An 18,861-nucleotide genomic window follows, 5' to 3' on the forward strand; every position below is an offset into this window, starting at 1 on the left:
GGTGCTATTTCCAGAGTCCCGGGCCTAGAGAAGGAAAAGGAGGGGCCCCGGTGGAGAGACAGTGGGAGACCCATTGGGCTCCTCCCCCAGCCCAGCTGCAGTTCCAGACTTTCCCCACTGCGGGGCTCCAGAGCTCAACCACAGCCCCAGAGTAAGGGACGAAGAGCTAACCTCCCGACTGTGTGAGACGTCAGTGACAACCGGGCGCAGAGAGGTGACCTGGAGGTCATCTGCTCTGAAGCTCCAGACCCTTCACAGGGCCGTTGGGAAGGCATCCAGCCTCAACTCTTCTGTCTAAAAGGGACTTATGCCACTGGGAACTAGCTCTCCATCTCTTACCCTTACCCTCTTCTCTGTGGTCATTTCCTCCCCCGCGTGTTTCCTTAGCCTCTCCCCAAACTCAGGGTGGGAGCACCACCACCATTCCCCCAGCCCCCAGCCTGTCAGAGTCCTGAGGAATGCTCTCACTCTGGCTGGGTGCCAGGCTGTGGACTTCCTGGGCTTTGGGGGTGGGGCTTGGCGGAGGGGAAGCCCTTTGGAGAGAAGAGCCATCCAGTCCTGCACTGGCTGTGTGCTCTCCCCCTCAGGAGTTTGAGCGCGCTCTCTCTCTCTCTCTCTCTCTCTCTCTCTCTCCCCATCCCCCACCCCCACCCGGTAAGTAAAAGGCTCATCTATCATTCTCTGTCACCACCACCTAATTTCTTCCCCTACAATAGCATTTCCTTGCCAGGACAAAAAACATCCACAATCTGGAGGTAGCGGGCATCCTAAACACTGGTTTATAGTGAGAGAGAGGGAAAACACCTATTTCAGAACCTGCCTTCCAGTTCCAGAAGCCTATAGCTGGAAGGAGAGGTTCATCTGCCAGGGTCCTGAGGTAAGGGAGTTACAAATAGTAATTCAGTTATAGGGCTTCTTTTGGATCCTGCTCAGAACCTCAGATCTAAGGAAGCACATGGGTCTCTATATAGTAAAGCTTGGGAGTGGATTTCTGCATATCTGACCACCTCTACTCAGCCTTCATATCCCTGAAATAAATCAGCCGAAATCTGAACTCACCGATCCACATCAAGCCAAGGAAATCTTTCCAGCCTCTGCAGGCTGGGGTGGGTTCAACAAGAATGGGGAGCAAGCGGGCAGAAACCACTTCCAAATCTAGTGAATAGAGACCAGGGCCTGTAAGAGACCTCTGCCTCTGATCCAAGGGGTCCTCTGCTCAGAAATGTTTTCATATTTGAGGTTTGGATTGTCTTCTGATGTTGTCCACCAACGAGAAACTGAGAATGCAGTCCTGCAGTATCCCCTGCCTGTGGTGCCTCAGTGCCACTTTTGCAGCCTCTCTCCCTGACGTCATCTGCAGACCTGTGCCAGATTCCCAAGTTCCTATCTTGAAACCTCAGCCCCCACACCCAGGGCCTAGGGGAGAGCCAATGTAGGTCACTGCAGCTGAGCCGCAGGGCTGTCTGCTCCTTGAGCCCACAGCCTTTCAGGCACAGAGAGGAACCCTTGCAGAGAGAAGTGAGAGAAATGGCTCTGTGAGAACCAGAGGAAAGCATATTCCTCAAAAAATGAAGCAGGAAGAGGCCAGGAGTCAATCCGTCACACTTGAGACAATAATAGGACCTCTCCTCCTGAGAAGCTACATGGTGATGCAGGAGAAAAGACCAGAGGAGACTGGCTGAGCATGGCTCCCCTCTCTGCTCTCCACCAACCCCATCCCCACCCCACTCTGCCCCATGCCTCATCCTTGTTCTTTTTGCTTGTGAAAGGGAACCCTTCTTTTTTTTTTTTTTTTTTTTTTTAAGATTTTATCCATTTATTTGAGAAAGAGAGATAGCTAAAAAGAGCACACGCAGGGAGAGAGGGAGAGGGAGAAGAACCAGGCAGGAAGCCCGATGCGGGGCCAGTACCAGGACCCTGGGATCATGACCTGAGCCAAAGGCAGACACTTAACCAACTAAGCCACCCAGGCACCCTGAAAGGCAACCCTTCTGATCTGATGCCCATTCCTCTACTTCCCTACTCGCTTTGCTTTCCAGGTTTGGGTTTCATTCTCAGGAGCCTTTGTGATTTGCTTCAGAGACCCTCTGCTTCCTCTGGTTGCAGTTTCTGGGGCTTAGGAAGCTAGAACAGGCCAGAGTTGTCCCCACCCTCCCCCATTGAAAGACTTTTCCTGCTTGTTATCTGTTAAACTCATTTTGCCTGGGGTACTTCCAACCCTCTGGGATCTCATTCCTTTTCTTGGCTGTCCCTGCCCATCTCCGAGATCCCAAGGAGGGTGTGTGTGCGTGTGTGTGCATGTGCCTATATGACAGTGCTCATATTCTCTTAGTTATGCATGAGGAGTCAAGGAACTATGGCTCTAACTAGCTTGTGGTTCCCATGGTCAGCAAAAATAGACAAGGAACCAGTTTCTATCTCCAGCCTCAAAACAATTTAAGCCACAACCAACTGTTCTAGTAGAAGCCTCAGGAGAGGACAAAGAGTAGGTAAGATGGAAAAAGGACAAATTATTACAACCCTAACCCTCGCTTCCTTTATCCCTCTCACCCAGTACCTTTCCTGCCCTTTTCAGTTCTGTCACTCATCCTCCCAATACTTTTCTGCTCTCGTTTCCAGAATCCTTGCACACAGTAGGCACTTGATAAATGCTTTTTACACTGAGTCAAACTGAATCCAGTTGTGCTCTCTGGCTAAACTTAGCTGAAGCAGCACGAAAGGGGAAAGTGGACATTCCCCAGATCTTGGGCTGGATCCTGCAGGACTGATTGCTGGGGAACAAAACCTCAGAGCAGTGGTGCTCACCTCAGCGTGCATCTGAATCCCCTGCAGGGCTAGGCCCTACTGCCAGAGTTTCTGATTCAGTAGGCCTGGAATGGGACCAGAGAATTTGTATTTCTAATAGGGGCTCAGGGTATGCTTGGGTGGCTCAGTGGTTGAGCCTTTGGCTCAGGTTATGATCCCAGGAACCTGGGATAGAGTCCTGCATTGGGTTCCCCACAGGAAGCCTGTTTCTCCCTCTGCCTGTATCTCTGCCTCTGTGTGTGTGTCTCTCATGAATAAATAAATAAAATCCTTAAAAAATAAACATAAAGGGCAGCCTGGGTGGCTCAGCGGTTGAGCACCGCCTTCAGCCCAGGGCATGATCCTGGAGACCAGGAATTGAGTCCCATATCCGCTCCCAGCATGGAGCCTGCTTCTCCCTCTGCCTGTGTCTCTTCCTCTCTCTCTCTCTCTCTCTCTCTCTCTTTGTATGTCTCTCATGAATAAATAAATAAAACCTTAAAAAAAAAAAACCATAAAAAGAATAGGTGCTTAGGTGATATTGACCCCACTACTAATCCTGGGATCACCAGTGGATCCTGAGAACCACTGTGTTTGGGAAGCATAGTCCCTGACCCCAGTGCTCACCATGGGGACCTGACTGGTTCCAATATTATATAAGTTTAAGAGGAAAAGACAGGTGAGAATTGGAAATGTGAAACGTGATTCCTGCTCAGCCCTCCACCCCAACGTGTATAGAGATCTAAGAAAGATAGGGCAAGGGCAGCAGAAGTTGGTGTCGGGCTGATTATCTCTTCTACGTCGTTTAAAATAGCCCATGGACTTGATCCTGGTTGAAAGTCACTTCCCAAAAACATGTTTTGCAGCAGCAGCAAAGGAGCACTAGGAATTTCCTGTGGCGAGGCAGCGCCAGCGTGGGGAGGGGAGAGGCAGTGCTGAGCGAGAGCCTTCCCTTGGCTCGGGCAGGGCCACGTGCCCCACCCCCTCGCTTGCACATGTCTCCGCCACCACCGCCGCAGCAGCCGGGCTGTTTATGAGCGAGTTGTTGTGGTAGAAATGGAGCAGGCTGCACATGCCCAGGCCATGTGACCTGGGCAGCCCGCGTGAGCCTCGGCCGGCGCAAACACCCTCGGCCCTGTCCTCCACGGGCCAGAGAACCAGGAGGAAAGATGGGGAAGGAGCAAAAGGGCACTAGGCTTGCTTCTCCCTGCCTCCTGGCTCTTTATCCTGCTTCTGTCTCCTTTTGTCTCTCCTGAACCACTGGGGGAGCAAATACCCGGGTAGGAAACATGGTTTCCCCAGGCATATTCTCCTCCCAGGCAACCCCTTGGCGTTTATACTACCCAAAGCCCTAGACCCCACATGAACAAAGGGCCTTCCCAAGCCAAGAGCACAGAGTGGCCCCCCCAGCCCTGGAGTTGATGTGCCAATGTCAGCCCGGAGCCAAGACTTGGTTTCCCTGAAGCCTGGGCTCCCCACATCAGGCTGCCTGGCCCCCTCTTTCTAGGAAGAAAGATGCCACACAGAGATGCAGCAAATGCCCATTCCAGGATTAGAATAACGGGAGTTCGGGAATTTGTGGGGTCAGGGATGGGAAGCCAGGGTTCTTTCTGCAGCAGTGGTCTATGGGACAGGAAAAGGAAAGTCCTTCTGCCAATCGGGGGGATAGGGAGGAGCTGAGGGTGGGGTGGGGGGTGGGGGATCTGGAGGAACTTCACACTAACCCCGGTCCAGCTGGAGAACAAACGCTAGTGCTAAAGACAAGCTCAGCCTCCATCCCTCATGGAAGCGTCCCCTCCCATCCACCTGGCCCTCCCAGCCCCATAGAGTCCTTCTCTCAGTACTTAACCCCAGACCCCCACTTCAGCCCTCTGCTCAGGGCCCCCTGCCCCGTGACCCCGTTTCTGAGCAGCAGTGCCTCTTGCTGGGATGTGAGACCGTGCTGGAGTCAGGCGGACAGTAGGTTAGCAGGAACAAGCAAACGAAACGAGCACGACCCACATTTCCTCATCGCACCAAAACTTCGCAGATCCTGCATTGCAGAGCTAGCGCTTTTTTTTTTTTTTTTTAAATCTCCGCTGGGCCCCTACACACGTCTGCATTTTTGCAACCAGCACAGATTTTTTTTTCAGGGTGCAAACTGTGCATTCTAATGAGCCAAAGCTCCTTCCTGTGGCATTGAAAATCTCTTTGGCAAATTGCTTCTCCCCCTTTTACTCCCCCCAATTTAGAAGAAGGGGGGGATCCCAAATTTGCAAAGTCGCATTCTCTCTCTCCCTCCTTCTCCTGCCCCCCGCCCCCAAGATACTGCAGTCTTTCCGGGCCCAACTCACAGCTGCAGACCAGGGGAGAGGGATGGGAGGAGGGAAAATGAGCTTCTTTCCTTCTTTCCATGCAGGCTGAACTAGAGGGGCCAAAGCTGCTTTTTTTCCTGGGCAGCCCATTGCACCCTTCTTTTCCCTCCCCATCCTAGCCAGTGTTTATGTAAGCCTCCCAGAAGCTATGCACAGCCCCTAATGTCTGCCCAGACCGTCACTCCTCCAAAGGTCCATTCTGCTCACCAGGACTGTCATAAGCCTCTGGCCTCCCCAAGCAGCTAGGAGAAGATCCATTCCAAGGTATGGGAATAAGGAGAGGGTTTGACCTAGAGCTTGTGGTAAGAGGTGGAAACAGAGGCAGGCACACAGGTACCCCTCCACTCCCCCTTCCACTCCTCTGTATCTCAGTCCTACAGAGGCTCAAGGACAGACAATAGGCTTTTGCCAGACCTGGAATAAAAAAACACCAGTAGGCTCCAGAAGTAGCATAGCAAAGGTTGGACAGGATGGCCTTAGCATAGCATGTGCTGGATGGCACCATTCCCCAACCCAGGAGAAGGAACCCCATGCCAAAAAGAGGGTGATCTGAGACTTAAGTCTTCTGCTGCCAAAGCCGGTCATATACCTCCTGGATCCTGGGATGTGAGTGGGATCCTGGGCTCTGAAAGGGGAACCCTCCTTCCAGTTCCCCAAAGCATCTGATGAAGCATGGCCTAGGATGGTGGAAGGCTTTAGGAGGACTGTACTTAGAGGGGCACATTGTTCAAGCAGGTAAATGGGGAAGTGGGAATTGTTTCATTAGGGCTTTGTACACAATTATTTAGGGGGCCTTCTCTACTCTCATTGAACTCATCTGTTCTTTTTCAATTTTTTAATTACAAATTTTTATTTTATTATTATTATTTACAACATAGTGATTCAACATACCTATACATTACAAAATGCTCACCATGGTAAGCATAGCTACCATCTGTCACCATGCAAAGTCATATGAACCAATCCATTCTTAATACATCCACTGAAGGAAGCACAGTGGTGCTTTAAAGGGCCCTGACCTACCTGCCCCCTCCCCTTGTCACCTGCTGTGGATCCCAAAGTCAGAGGGAGACAAGAGGGTTCAGGTGTCTGCTTCAATGACTCACCTGTGAAGCAGTCACTGTGGTCATTTGTTTGCTTTGTTTGTTGTACCCTATTCTGGCCCCTGTCTACCTTTACCATCATGCAAGGAGAATGTGGGAGGGAGAGAGGGGAGAGGATGAGGAAAAAGGAAATGTGGCTCTGGGAAGGTGAGGTACTTGTGGGACAGGGGTTAGGGTACTTCAGGCTTCTCTTCTTGTTAACACCTCATGTTAGGAAACACCAGGATGAGATGGCTGCTCAGACGTTTCAGTGTTTGAGTCGAAGTGATCACTTTCTCCGGGAAGGGCAGTCTTGCTAGTGGAAATAGTTGCACCCTCATACTTGAGGTCAGATTCCCAACACTCCTGTCTTCACTGAGACACTGGCAGTGGTAGTTCTAAGAGATAGCTGGGGGAGTTTCAGCCTCTCCAAAAATCTCTATCGACTCCACCACTATTTGATGTGACATCTTCTCTTTGGTTTTCTTAAAAAAAAAAAAAAAAGATTTGTTTATTTACTTGAGAGAGAGAGCATGAGCAGGGGTGGGGGCAGAGGGAGAAGGAGAAGCTCGAGCTTGTGGGGCTCGAGCCAGGAACCTGAGATCATGACCTGAGCTGAAGGGAGACACCCAACCGACTGAACCCCCCAGGCACCCCTGATGTGACATCTTCTCAATTGTCAGTGCTTCACTTCAAGTAGAGCTTCAAGGCAAATCGCCTAGCCTCTGCTGCATCTCAGGCAAGCTAACAAACATCTCAAAGTCTCGGGTTCCCTCTCTCTAAAATAAGAATGAGACCTTCATCATAGTGTTGTTCTGGATATTAAATGAGATAATATGTGTAAAACACAACACAGTGCCTGGCGTACAGTTGGTACTTAATGTGTGCTTATTATTTCCTTTCCTTGGAGAAAGGAGTAGTAGTGAGGTGAGGATAGAATCTGAGGCAAAACATATCCATGGAACTCAACCCTAGATTATGCTTCACCTTCTCTTTATCCAGTTCCCCCAAAGAACAAATCAGCTCAGACTTAAGCCCTCCTGTGGCATGTTGTTGAAATTCTCCCCAAGAGTAGGTAGGTGAAGGAAAGCCACCTAGCCCTTTAGAGACTAGGAAAAGAATGTAGGAGGGCAAGGCAGGAGTCTTTCCCAGGCACATGGCTGCTTCCCTGATTCTGGGAATCCCCGGGGTTTCTGACCCAGGTTTGCATCACCTGGGCAGGGAGGTTACTCCCCTGGGCCATAGTTTGCTTGGTGAGAAAGGAGAGGGAAGGGAAGGCACCTACTGAAGCCTGACCTGGTTTCTAGCAAGGATCCACCCTCAGACAGTCAGTCAAGCAGTCAGCTCAAGATTTAGGCCACCCAGGATTTGTACGGGGCGTTGCCCTGTTACCCAGAACAACACACTGGCAAGGAGCATAGATCCTGGATTGAACACACGCATCCCTGCACACTCATACCATTCACACACACTCACACATGCAGTTTTTCACTCATAAACAATCACATGCATACTTCGGGTAGAGTTTGGAGCTCTTGATCCCTCTCCTTCCACTGCTTTATCTGTGCTGTCCACTCCCCTAACCCCCAGTCCAAAGAAATCCAGGAGAATTGAAGACATATTTGGAAACACACACACACACCCACACACCCACACACACACACACGATCCAACCCTGCCCCCAAATGGTGATATCAGTCCCTAAATCCCAGACTCTGAGAAATCTAAGTAGAAGTATGTGCAACATGGAGCCAGGGCTTGCCTTGCTGTGTCAGGTCTTGGATATGTATCCTTCCACACGGTTCTAATCTGAGTACTGTTTATTAAGAACCCAGTTACTTCTTGAGCTGAATTTGGCTATAGGAGGAATGGGGTGTGTGTGTGTGTGTGTGTGTGTGTGTGTGGTGTGTAGAAGTGAACTGGAATGTCCAGCTGGCAGGAGAGGTGGGAGGCTGTGTTGAATTGCACCTGTTGTCTTAAGGTCAAGGTTGAGGTCAAAGAGAGGCCAAAGCTAGATTCTATTCCAGGTCCCCAAAGGCAAGACAACTCAGCCTTTTCTCCCTCCCTTTGGTGGCTCTGGGTTCCATAGGCCTCTGTACTTCTGCCAGTTGCTGCTGGCAGTAGAAGGAACAGGGCGGATAGACTAGAAGCTTCTGGAGCCAAAGAAGAGTCCTGCCTCTTCATTCTTCTGTATCCTTCCCTCCAATTGTAGAAGAAAGATCCCAAAGTTACCTCTTTGTCAGGGGAAAAAAAAGGTGGGGCCCTATTAGAAGCACTGCAGAGTAAGGAGGCAGCAGAGGTAACCCCCCTCCTTTACTTTCTCCCTCCCAGCCTCCGCTTTCATACCTCACTCAGACTGCAAAACAACCCAAGTCCTTGCCAAGAGTTAGGCTGACTGAATTTCAGTGCTCCCTGCCTCTGCTTCCTCTTCCCTTTCCCTGGCTGCAAACGCAGGGAGAGTCTTGACCCCTGGCCCTTTCCCCATAGGGAAAAAGACCAACAAGCAGAACAGGGGGTGGACAGGATCATGAGCAATGAACAGAGCTCTGGGCCTCAGGGAGGGTCCAGGACAAGCAAGGGGAGTGTGCTGGTGTTGTTGGTGGAACTGGTGGAGTACTAGAGCTCATGCCAAGGGCCCTGATTTTGAATCTAGCCCTGGCCCTGGCTGTGAGGAAGAGGCAGGGAGAACGCAGAGGGCATGCAATACTGGACATGGCAGCTCATCTCCTAGCATTCCCTCCAGAGCCAGGCAGGAGGGGGAGGGGAGAAGGCTGAGGTCAGAACCAAATTTTCCTGAAAAGCCTCTTTCCGTGTTTGTCCTAGCCCCTCCCAGGCCCTCCCACGCTCTGCCACAGCTTCCCAGCTCTAGGCTGGAGGACCAGGGCAGGCCAGGGAAGAGCTCACTGTCTGCTCTCTCCCACATTTCCTGGGGTCGAGGGGGGTGGGGTGGATAAGGCTGAAACCCAGGGTATTCAAAGGAATCCATTTTAGACAGCACATCTCCTGGGAGTCAGAGGGTCAGTGGTCAAGCCAGCTATTCAGTCACCTCCTCTCAACCTCATGGTCCACTCGGTTCGCTGGTTTCCTCACTACCCAGGTCCCTCCTTCCTTAGTGCCCACACTCCCTTTCTCTACCTCTCTGGTTACTGTCATGTTTCCAGGGACCTCTCAGTGCTGCCCCAGGAGCTGTCTGTGAACAAGTGGGGAAGGGCTTCCTGTGCAGAAAAAAAAAAAAAAAAAAAAACAAAAAACCCTCCCTAGAAACCCTGGGACAGGAAGGAACTAGTGGGAAGCAGCAGGTGGCTCAGGCTCCCTTGGCTGCTTGAAGAGGCCCCATCTCTCCCCACAGTCCAAATCCTCAAGCGGGAGGGGACCCATTTTCACCAGTGGGGCAATTGCTGCTCTGAAGGGAGATGCTGGCCATCTCTAACCCCTCTGGGCAGTGTTTCCCTTGCAGGTCTGCCCGTCTCCCTGCTATTTAGGGTAGGCAGAGGGAACTAGAAATGAATGTCTGACCTTGGGCCACTCACTTCTAAGCTTCATTTTCTTCTTACCAAGGAAAAGATGCTAAGGAAAGGGGAAGGAGTTAAGATGATCTTTGGGTTCCCTTCTGTGGGATCTACATGCTGCATTCAAGCACCAGGTGTTGGGGGTGGGAATGGGTCACTCTGCCCCCAGACCCCTGCCTCACGTTTTGCCCCATTACTTTAGGACCTCAAAGCACTTTCACCATAAAGTTCCCCTCCCTGGTCTTTTTTATTTCCCAGACAAAGGGAAGTGACTCACCCCAAAGTCACCTCGAATGAATGGGGTGGTGTCATACAAGCAAACAGGGAGTCCCTAGGGATAACCTCACCGCCATAGCAACTCCTTTTCCTAAAGATGTTCTCCCTCAGGAGAGTGGAGGGAAAAGGGGTCACATTTCCTTTTGGTCTCAGGACTTGGTTCTGCAGCAGAAATTCAGCTTAAGTTCCTGACTCTGGGAATATCTCCCTTCCCTACTTGTCATCTCTCCCTGTGTCACCAGTAACCTCAAGGCGCAGTCCTGCAATCACGTGAAGCCCTCACGTTTGCAAGGTTTGCAGAAAGAGCCTGTTAGTTTTGATCTGCCAGGGAGCAGCCAAGCTTGCCAGTCCCTCCCCAGGAATTCACATGCCTCTGCCATACAAGCTTTCCAAACACGCCACCCTGACTTTTCAGTGTACCCCACCCCATTCGGCTCTTAGCTCCTCCCGCGTCCCAGCAGCCGCTTTTTGCAAGGCAGAAAGGGGGAAATAGACGCAGTCCGCCCCCTTTGCCAGTGGACTACAAATCCCGACAGGCTTGGCGTTACGCAGGCGCACGGAGCTCAACGTGCCTGCTGCTGGAAAAGTGTGTCACTGGGGCACGAGGCGCTCCCTGGGATCACATGGTACCTGCTCCAGTGCCGCGTGCGGCCCGGGAACCCTGGGTTGCTGGCGCCTGCGCAGAGCCCTCTGTCCCAGGGAAAAAGGCTGGGGCAAAAGGCGGCTGAGATTGGCAGAGTGAAATATTGCTGCCGAGGGAACGTAGCAGGGCACACGTCTCGCTTCTTTGCGCCTGGGTGCCCCGTTTCTCCCCATCACCTACTTACTTCCTGACTGCAACCTCTCTCCCTCTGGGACTTTGGCACCGGGAGCTCCAGATTCGCTACCCTGCAGCGCTGTGAAGCCGTCAGGCAGTGGCACCCCGTGCACTGCAGAGACCCGACTCTCCTAGCTACCTTCCAGCCAGAACTACAGCAGGCTGATTCCCCCTCCCCCACACTCTGCTCTTCCCATGCAAAGCAGACCTCCGTTGCCTCTGCGTCCTACCCTTCTGCAGGGCTGCAGTCCGGCCACCCCGAGACCTTGCTGCAGCGTGCCTCGGATCCTGCTTGTGATCCGCGGGGTCCATTCCCCGCCCTCAGTCAGTGCCCAGGGGGTGACAGCGGCAATTGCAACCTCCAGCCTGTGTCAAGGTCCGGTTTGAATGACCGCTCTCGGCCAGTGAAGACATGACGACCCTGGACTCCAACAATAACACAGGTACTGAGATTCCTTTACCGTCATCATCCTTTGTAGTTGTCTCCTCACTTTCATATATGCCTTAGAACAGGAGGAACTTTGTAAGGCACTGGGGACTCCCTCGGCCCAGGGATTTGCTAGCATAATGGGGACCATAGGCTGGGATTTCCTGAGCGAGTTGTTCCTCCTGGGAAAGAGCCCGGAGGCGCCCCACCACCTCTCAGAGTCCCAAAGCTCCTTTTAGCCTGAAGGACTCGGATCCCGGGCAGGAGGAAAAGGAGAGCGGGTACGTGTGGTAAGATGCACAGTTTTGAGGGACTGGGAGCCTTGGAGCAGTGCCCCAAACGCCCCTATCTCCCCTCCCCCCTCGCCTGCAGCTGTGGCATGCCTGGCCTTCTCAGAAAGGGGACCCCCTCCTCCCTCTCTTCCTCTTCCCCTAGTTCCTGCAAGCTCAAGGGAACCTGAGAAGCAGTGGGGCGATAGGGGCTCGGGGCAGGAGGGGCTGAGGGAATGGGTCGGATCTCACTGGGGAATCCTCAGTGACAATAGGGAGCGGCCCTGAAGGAGCCAGCAGAGTAGTTGGTGCTCTGCCCCGGGGAGGACACCCACAACGCCCGGGAGGCCGGGAGGGCTCACATGGCTGCGGAGTCCGGCCCACGTGCTGCGTTTGTTTTCATTCAGCAGAAGCCGTGGCCGCCACCCCATTGGTCGTTGCCTTCCGGCCCCGTTACATAATGAGCTCCGCCCCCCGGTCGCCCCGGCAACGCGTGTTCCCTTCCCTCCTTCCCTCAGTTGCCCCGGACCGGCTGGCGTTTGGGGCCCAGCCCAGGACCCGGAGGCCCGGGAGGGGCGGGACGGGGGCGGGGCTGCCGCTCCCGATTGACGGGAAGCGGAGAGGGCGGGGCCTCGGGTTCCGGGGTTCCTCGTTGGGGAGCCACGTGCAGGAGGCACACGTGGAGTGGGGACGTGAGGCCGGCTGAGGGCTCGGCTCCCGCCCCGCCCCTCCAAGATCTGGGTGAAGCCGGGCTGACTCACCGCCCCCGCCTGCCTCTTTTCCTGTCCGCCTGCCTGGGGCCCCCCTTCTCCCCATCATCGAAGCAGAGTAAGATGGAGACATCCCTGACCTCTCGTGGCCTCATGTTTACACTCCTCAATGGTACCTCCTGTCTAACTGCCCTTCGCCTCTTTCCTTTCCTCTCACTTTAATGCCTTTAGACTCGGTGTTACCATGGTCCAAATTCCTTCTGTTCCTGGAGCATCTCTTTCCTTAGTTCCGCAAACACTGTCTCACTCCCCATCCCTACCAAGCAAGCAGCAGTTGTCATGAAGGACTTTCCCAGAATCATAACTGAAGGTCTCCTTCACCTTTTTTCCCCCCCTTCCTCACAGAAAGGAAAACTGACACCCAGAGAGTGGAGTTAATTTCCTCTAGGTCACAAATCAAGTTGGTTGTGATAGATCCAGATCTAGACTAGACCCTTTTGGGCATGCCCCTCACTTCCAGGTAGGATTATATTTGGATGAAGGTCTTATTCCCCTTTGGGGGGATGGGTGAACTAGGTCAAGTTCATTTACCACTCAATAATATCCCATCCCCCTCCATCTCTGATGGGATATTCAGTTCCAACCCTGAAACTGTAGGAGCTGATCTATTGTGCAACTACTTTTACTGGGAGCTAGGTTCACCCTGACCAACCTTGAGCTATTTTAGGGTTGCCCTGCCCAGCTCAGTGTGTGTCAGTGGGTGAGCAAGACATGTGCTCTGGATACACGGTGACATGGCTTGTGTTGGCTCACACGTGTCCTAGGATCCTCCCTTCTCCCACCCGCCTGTGGCAGGCCAGGCTAGGTGCTTGGCAAAGGTGTGGCAGGCAGGTCACCTTTTCTCCTAATACCACGGGAACACAGCCACCTGGTTGGGCCAAAGTTCCTGAATGGCCAGAGAGCCAAGGTCGTTGTCACCAGGCTGAGAGATCTAGAAGGGGATTTCCAAAGCCCTATGCTGGGCAATTTGTTTTTCATGTCCACCTCCTGCAATGTGCACTGCTAAGTCTTTCCTGGACTCAGAGGGAGAGTCCACTCTGACTCTTGCTCTTGGAGCCCAGGGCAACCAGCCTGGGCATGTTCAGTAACCTCAGTATCTTCAGAGAATATGTCTTCCAGTTTTGGGGGAATGTGACTGGTTACTCTTGTTAAGACCTCTACTCTCCTCAGTGTTGGCTAGCTGGCCTTCCATAGTCTCATCCCTGGAATGCATCAGCCATGGTTTTTTTTTTTGGCGGGGGGAGGGGAAACTGGGCATGCTGAATGGGTCTCAGTGGCTCATCCATCCTCAGGTCTGCCACTGACCACTAGGTCATCAGCTGCAGTCCATAGTCCCAAGGACAGCGTTCAGGGCAGAGGGGGAACATACGTGAGATGCCTGCAGAGGTCCCGCCTCTAGGCACCTCTAGGCACCTCACACCCAAGGCAGAAGCTGAATGTACCCTGCAAAGGGTCTTAGGGTATTGGTTGGCCATGTTATGTCTGATATGTGTTGGGGAATTGCTCACTGCAGCTCTTCCTGGGACTCCCAAGATTAAAGGTTCCACATGGTTAAGTTCTGAGCATCCAGCAGTATTTGGAGGAGGGAGGTGGGGGGATGAGCAAAGTGGTACCCTGGGACCAAAGATATGTGATGGCTGACATCCCTTCCCTTGTGTTCTCCTGCCAGGTGGTGTCATCACCTACATTGGCTCCAGCAGCTCCTCCCCAAGCCGCACCAGCCCTGAGTCTCTCTACAGCGACAGCTCCAATGGCAGCTTCCAGTCCCTGACTCAAGGCTGCCCTGCCTACTTCCCACCATCACCCACTGGCTCCCTCACTCAGGACCCAGCTCGCTCCTTTGGGAGCATTCCACCCAGCTTGAGTGATGATGGCTCCCCTTCTTCATCTTCCTCATCGTCATCCTCCTCCTTCTATAATGGGAGCCCCCCAGGGGGTCTACAAGTGGCCCTGGAAGATAGTAGCCGAGTGTCCCCCAGCAAGAGCACCAGCAACATCACCAGTGCGTAAATTTCCAGCTGATCTGGGGAAAGGCGGACAGGCCTAGGTTGGGACGTGGTGTTCACATGATACAGTTATTCCCAGGGATAACTGGGAATAACTCAGGGATTATTCCCTGGCCTCAGGGATTTCTCCTAGAGTTGCACCAACTGCTGTCCAGCCCAGAAAACCTCCACGTCTCTGGCCATTCAGATGGCCCTCCTGCTCACCCGCTGCCTCTTTCTCCCCACAGAGCTGAATGGCATGGTGCTACTGTGTAAAGTGTGTGGGGATGTTGCCTCAGGCTTCCACTATGGCGTGCATGCCTGTGAGGGCTGCAAGGTGAGGCAGGATGGGGGTAAGGGCAGAGGCATGTGACCTCATCCTTCCGGACACATAGGCCTGGCCTGGATGGAGTGGCTCACTAGCTGCCCCTGTCCTTCCAGGGCTTTTTCCGTCGGAGCATCCAGCAGAATATCCAGTACAAGAGGTGTCTGAAAAATGAAAATTGTTCCATTGTCCGCATCAACCGGAACCGCTGCCAGCAGTGTCGCTTCAAGAAGTGTCTCTCCGTGGGCATGTCTCGAGATGGTAAGGCAGCACCATTGCCCCACAATGTCCCCTCCCTTCATTCCACCCAAAGTTTCTGAGTTAATCCCTCCCTTTAAAAAGTCCCAATGGAGACCCGTCACACTGTGAGTCTCCTTTGCACAGGGGACACCCATCTTTCATCCTCTTGGATAAACGCGCTTCTTTCCTGTTAGTTCCTCTGGCCACCTCCTAAGCAATCCCTACTTGGAAAACCCCTCTCAGTGGGCGTGGCTGTGGTTCTGGTTTTGATGTGAAACCCCAAGCGTTCAGGGCCTTGCCCTTTCAGGAGGAAGGAAGGAAGAGAAGCATGTGAGTGTGTGTGAGAACTTCCTGACGCTGCTCTCATCCTGTCACAGCTGTGCGTTTTGGGCGCATCCCCAAACGAGAGAAGCAGCGGATGCTTGCCGAGATGCAGAGCGCCATGAACCTGGCCAACAACCAAATGAGCAGCCAGTGTCCATTGGAAACCTCACCCACCCAGCATCCAGCCCCAGGCCCCATGGGCCCCTCACCACCTCCCGCTCCGGCCCCCTCACCCTTGGTGGGCTTCTCCCAATTCCCACAACAGCTGACGCCTCCCCGATCCCCAAGTCCTGAGCCCACAGTGGAGGATGTGATATCCCAGGTGGCTCGGGCCCACCGAGAAATCTTCACGTATGCCCATGACAAGCTGGGCACCTCACCTGGCAACTTCAATGCCAACCATGCATCGGGCAGCCCTCCAGCCACCACCCCACACTGCTGGGAAGGTCAGGGCTGCCCTCCTGTCCCCAATGACAACAATGTCATGGCTGCCCAACGTCATAATGAAGCCCTGAATGGTTTACGCCAGGCTTCCTCCTACCCTCCTGCCTGGACCCCTGGCCCTGCCCACCACAGCTGCCAGCAGCCCAACAGCAATGGGCACCGTCTATGCCCCACCCATGTGTACACAGCCCCAGAAGGCGAAGCACCTGCCAACAGTCCACGGCAGGGCAACTCCAAGAACGTTTTGCTGGTGAGGGCACTGGGGGTGAAGTGGGCAGGGGGCCTGGGAGACTGGATTTAGCATAAGGCAGCTGGGTGTGCCTGTATGCTAATGCAGGAATATCCTCTTGTCAGGGGAGGATGCTCAGCCCTGCCGTAAGGGCTCTGTCGGCGAATCCCTGATCTCCACCTGGCACCTGATTGCTACTTTACCTAAAAGACTCATCCTCAGGGCCACAGTCCCTAACCCAGGCAGAAGCTGGGGTCCAGCCCTGCTGGGGGAACCCATCTGAACCAACCTAGCTGATATTCCCCTCCCCAAATCCATTCCTTCTCCAGGCATGTCCCATGAACATGTACCCACATGGACGCAGTGGGAGAACCGTGCAAGAGATCTGGGAGGATTTCTCCATGAGCTTCACACCTGCTGTGCGGGAGGTGGTAGAGTTTGCCAAGCACATCCCCGGCTTTCGCGATCTTTCTCAACATGACCAGGTCACCTTGCTTAAGGCTGGCACCTTTGAGGTGAGTGACCCGTTGTGATCCCGGGGAAGGATCCAGCGTTGGGTATCTGCGATAGGCAGGGGTTCTGCAAGGCTTTGGAACCCCCAGTATCTTTGTCCTGGCAGATTCTGACTGCTGAGGGAGGGGACAGGATTCCTCTCCATCCTGCCTTGGTATGGCTGGGTCTTCTGTCTTCTCAGCTGGGGTTGAATAACATTCCAATACCTTAAAATAACATCTTAGGGCATATTGCTACCCCCACTCCAGGCATGAGCAACTCACCTTGGTGAGCTTTTGTGACCTTTCCCAAGGTCACGGGTAGTGACAAAGTTAAGACTCAGATTCAGGCCTGTTGGATTCCAAAGCCAGGGTGATGTTCTCCATCCTTCCATTTCTCTCCCACTCCTACCCACTTACCCATTCAGAAATCACCCCCACTCTTTACTAAGAAATCTAAGGCAGCACCAGTAAACCCCCTGGAAAACTTGAGGGGCAATTTAGCAAGTGCTCCCCCACCCCACCCCCAAGGATGACCATCTCTGCCCCCCACTCCCCCCGCCAGGTGTTGATGGTGCGCTTTGCATCGCTGTTCAACGTGAAGGACCAGACAGTGATGTTCTTGAGCCGCACCACCTATAGCCTGCAGGAACTCGGAGCCATGGGCATGGGGGACCTGCTCAATGCCATGTTTGACTTCAGCGAGAAGCTCAACTCCCTGGCGCTTACCGAGGAGGAGCTGGGCCTCTTCACCGCGGTGGTGCTTGTTTCTGCAGGTAGGTCAAGCTCTCGCCTGAGCCTGACCCCGGGGGAGGAGGCGGACGCAGTTCAATTCAACACACCTTTTATGGAGTACCTACTCTATGCCAGGCCCTGCACCGGGCACTGGGGATACAGACATGATTCAGACACAGTCTAGCTGGGGAGACAGACTCATGCCCGACTAATTATAAAACAGTGAGATAAGTGTCACAGTAGAAGCATGAACCAAGGGCTTTGGAAGCACAGACAACTATTTCTGCCTGGGGGAGCTGGGAAAGGAGGTGACACTTGAGTGGGGCCTCACAGGACAAATAAGATATTGCCAGGCAGAGAGGGGGAAGGGCATCCCAGGCAGCGGGAACTACAGAGCAAAGAGCAAGGGAGCCTGGACGTGTGTGGCCTATTCGGGGAAGGAGAATGGCCTTGTGGGATGGGAGGTGACCAGCCCTGTGGAGACCATGCTCCTGGCTCTTTCCACCGCTTCCTGCTCTCGGGGCAGAGGTCTGGGGGAAGCAGTCACGCTCCCCTCCTCCTCCTTCCCCGTGGGCCCTCCGAGGGGCTTCAGGGAGAGGCTGCTCCAGCAGCAGCACCGACAGCAGCCGTGTTCTCCTCCTCCTCCTCCTCCTCCTGGCGGACTTCCTGGCAGACCTCCTCACAGACCTCCTCCGGTTCCTCCTCAGAGGAGCTCAGGGAGCCTGCCTCACTGCTGTCGTCTTCCCCACAGACCGCTCGGGCATGGAGAACTCCGCTTCGGTGGAGCAGCTCCAGGAGACGCTGCTGCGGGCTCTTCGGGCTCTGGTGCTGAAGAACCGGCCCTCGGAGACTTCCCGCTTCACCAAGCTGCTGCTCAAGCTGCCGGACCTGCGGACCCTGAACAACATGCATTCCGAGAAGCTGCTGTCCTTCCGGGTGGACGCCCAGTGACCCGCCCGGCCGGCCTTCTGCCGCTGCCCCCTTGTACAGAATCGAACTCTGCACTTCTCTCTCCTTTACGAGACGAAAAGGAAAAGCAAACCAGAATCTTATTTATATTGTTATAAAATATTCCAAGATGAGCCTCCGGCCCCCCGAGCCTTCTTGTAAATAACTGCCTCCCTCCCCCATCACTGACCCTCCCATCCTCCCCTATTTAAATCACTCTCCCCCCTCCCTCATTCGCTAGCCCCCTGATTTGTTCTATTCCTGTCTCAAATCCAATAGTTCACAGCTGAGCTGGCTTCTGTGGTGTGTGCTCGTTTTGGGGGTGGGGTGGGGTAGAAATACTGCCAAGGCTGGGGCACACCTCTCCATCTGGTCAGTCTGTGGGGTGGGTACTCTGCCAGCAGATGGGAGGATACAGGGAAACAGCACACAAGTCTAAGGGGGGTGCCCAAGGGGGTTATTTTCATCATATATTTATTACATAAATATATAGTAAAATAGACGAGCAACAATTACCATAAAAATATCTTTCTTTAAAATCCTGACCCAAAACACAACGGGGTGAAAAATCGCACGTAACAGACATACTGATTGTCAACGTGGGGCAGGAGTAGGAGCCCCCCAAGTCACCCCTACCGGTCCCCCCTCCCTGGGGAAGGGGACCTACCTCCTTCCCTGTTTCTGGCCACACACCCCCTCCCCCCACCCCAGCACCAGCTTCTCATACATTCAGTAGCGCCTCCAGGGAAGTGTCTCCTCCCCCCACCCAGGAGTTCCTGGGGCAGGAATTTCTGTGCCCCTATGGACGGTGTCTGTATCACACGCCCTGCCCTCTCCCAGCCCTGTAGACCC

The 18,861-nt window shown here is 53.7% G+C and overlaps 1 protein-coding gene across 1 annotated transcript; it reads left to right on the plus strand.

The window, feature by feature from the left end:
- Positions 1-10,418: 10,418 nt before the first annotated feature.
- NR1D1 (nuclear receptor subfamily 1 group D member 1) lies at positions 10,419-18,299 on the plus strand. The gene is made up of 8 exons (XM_025995741.2): positions 10,419-11,265; positions 13,958-14,290; positions 14,522-14,610; positions 14,715-14,859; positions 15,216-15,856; positions 16,165-16,350; positions 16,892-17,102; positions 17,813-18,299. Exons 1-8 carry the CDS (start codon positions 11,235-11,237, stop codon positions 18,010-18,012), a joined length of 1,836 nt encoding a protein of 611 aa, XP_025851526.1. The 5' UTR covers positions 10,419-11,234; the 3' UTR covers positions 18,013-18,299.
- Positions 18,300-18,861: the final 562 nt, after the last annotated feature.

Source organism: Vulpes vulpes, chromosome 2 (genome assembly GCF_048418805.1).
Source record: "Vulpes vulpes isolate BD-2025 chromosome 2, VulVul3, whole genome shotgun sequence".
Lineage (NCBI taxonomy): Eukaryota > Metazoa > Chordata > Mammalia > Carnivora > Canidae > Vulpes > Vulpes vulpes.